At 61.2% G+C, this 2,325-nt stretch overlaps 1 protein-coding gene across 1 annotated transcript; it reads right to left on the reverse strand.

Moving 5' to 3' along the window:
- Positions 1 to 218: 218 nt before the first annotated feature.
- LOC118992279 (C2 calcium-dependent domain-containing protein 4A-like) lies at positions 219 to 1,725 on the reverse strand. Its single transcript, XM_037054034.1, is given in 3 exon segments — positions 219 to 566; positions 568 to 1,440; positions 1,643 to 1,725. Coding segments are annotated over 2 exon segments (996 nt in total). The 5' UTR covers positions 1,401 to 1,440; positions 1,643 to 1,725; the 3' UTR covers positions 219 to 403.
- Positions 1,726 to 2,325: the final 600 nt, after the last annotated feature.

Genomic DNA, 2,325 nt, shown 5'->3' on the forward strand with positions numbered 1-2,325 from the left:
ATAGTTTTTCTTTTTAAACCCATAAACCACTTGGCATTGACACAACCCGGGGGGGGGGAGAACAACGCACACGGGGTGTAGTTCCTTTCTCTCTCTTCCAGCCTGGAAAGGAGGGTTGGGTGTTGTGAACAGAGGAAGGAGTATTTTTTTCCTTTTCTACAAATAAACAATGACAAAAGCAGCCAACTAAGAAATAAAATGTCAATAAAGCAAGATCATAAATAGAAAAATGAATAAATGACATTTATTTTGTACAAAGCGGCTGTCAGTGTCCGAGAGTCCCCAGCGGAAGAAAGTATCCCGCGGGCGGGGCCTTGAGGCCTGGTCGCCCTCAAGGCAGCAGGAGAGAGCCCAGCAGCAGCTCCCCCCGGCCCAGTGCCTAGTCACCGCCCTTGTTCTCAGTCTAGATGCGCACGGCCAGGCGGTGTACTTCGCCCTCCGAGAGTCCGTCGAAATAGAAGTCCTGGCCGAAGACGGCCTTGCGGCTCCCGCGCATCACGGTGCTGCGCTGCGGCCGCGTCTTGCGGGGTGGCTGCAGGACTAGGCTGACGCGACAGCCGACGGCGCAGGCGGATGCGGAGGCGCCCGCTGGCCGGACTGTACTCCGCAGCTAGGCGCACGGCGCCCCCAGCGCGATCCAGAGTCACGGTGCTTTCGGCCTCCAGGCGCTCGAGCTTCGAGCCGGAGGACGACAGAGGGGGCGTGGAGAAGGTCCCGGTCCGCGACCGGGAGCCGGCGCCGCGCTCCTCGTTCTCGTCCTCGTCCTCCTCCCCGCTGGACACAGAGCGGGCGCGGACCAGGCCCCGACTTCTCCGGGCCCTCAGCGCGCGGCTCAGCAGCCCTTCGGAGGCTCGCAGAAGGCGGTGGCAGCGGGGACGCGGAGCGAGTGTGTTCCGGGGCGGGCGAGTGTCGTCGAGGGCCGCGGGGGTTCCTCCAGAGGAACGGAGCGGGGCCTCTTCTCCTCCGCAGCCGCCATAGGTGTGGGCGCGCGGGCGGAGCGCCAGTCCGGCGGCGTGCGGCTGCAAGAGCGCGGCGCCTCTGGGATCCCCGAGGAAGAGCGACTCCTTGCGGCGGGTGTGAGGGCTCTCCAGCAGCGCGCAGAAACCGTAGGCGGTGCGCGCGCGGGGCAGGTGAGGCAGCGAGAGCGCGGCTTGCGAGCGCGGGTCCCAGTCCGTGCGTCCTGCGCCGTCGTCGCCTCTTCTGGGCCACAAGTCGGGCTCAGCAGCGCATCGCCGGGGCACAGTGGGGGCCAGGAGCGAGGAATCGGGCGTGCAGGGCGTGGGTAGCCGCGGCGGGATGCAGAACTCAGGGATGCGGCCGGGAGTGAGCACGTTGGAGAAGGCCGGCTCCGTGGCTGCGCTGCCGCCTGCCGAGGCGCGGAGTTTCCCTAGGAGCCGCATCCTCAGAATTCTATGGCTGCGAGTAGGGAAAGAAGCGCTCCTGCGGGAGAGAGAAGCTGCTGAGTTTGGGCACTTGGGGACCCTGGAGACAGAGCTGGACCCCGATCCCCGGGAGCTCTGAGGGTACCAATGCGCCTACCACCCCGGCCAGTCTCAGCCAAGCTCTCTCGCACTCACAGACCCTGCCCGCCTTCCATTCATTGGTACGACAAACGAAATAAATGACAAACTAGAAATCAGACCTATTGCTCTTCCTCGGTCACTGTGAGTCAAGAGTTGCAAGTTCAGTGCCTGTTGCTTCCAGGTACTGGCTGAGGCGTCAGCTTCAGCACTGTGGCCAGGACAGTGGCGCTCTGCTCTTATACGGGTAGCCGGAGTCCCGCCCCCTGGCTGGGATCCCGACTCCAGGAGGCCCTGGAGAGCCTGCCAACCCCGCCCCGATTTCCCGGAGACGCTGGGCAGTCCTGCGGCACTTGCTCGTGTGTGAGCAAAGCTGTTTCGGAAGTTGTCACCCTCTGGTGCCTGGGACCTGCATCCGCTCTGCGTGCAGTCTGCGTGCACTCTGCCTGCATTCTGCGTGCTCAGAGCTCACACAGGCCTGCTAAAGGTTGTAGTGAAGAGAGGACGCCTCATCGCCCTACCAAGGGACATTGGCAGCTGAAAATGATGGCGGCCTCTTGGAGAAGATGAAGCAGGATGAATAAACAGAATATTCTTTTTTTCTAGGAGCTAAATTCTGTCACCCTGAACGTGACTTACAAGCCCTAGGAACTTGTATTCTACTGCCCCCACGCACCTGCCGTGTATAGACCAATATGGTTTCCATGGAATTTGTCTATTAGTTATTTACATGCCTCTCTCTATTGGAGGATGGCTTCCTTAATAGCATAGGGCCTGGCTCAGACAATGCCATAAATAGTGGTGA

This window comes from Sturnira hondurensis, unplaced genomic scaffold (assembly GCF_014824575.4).
Source record: "Sturnira hondurensis isolate 20B ecotype Veracruz unplaced genomic scaffold, ASM1482457v3 Scaffold0008196, whole genome shotgun sequence".
Classification (NCBI taxonomy): domain Eukaryota; kingdom Metazoa; phylum Chordata; class Mammalia; order Chiroptera; family Phyllostomidae; genus Sturnira; species Sturnira hondurensis.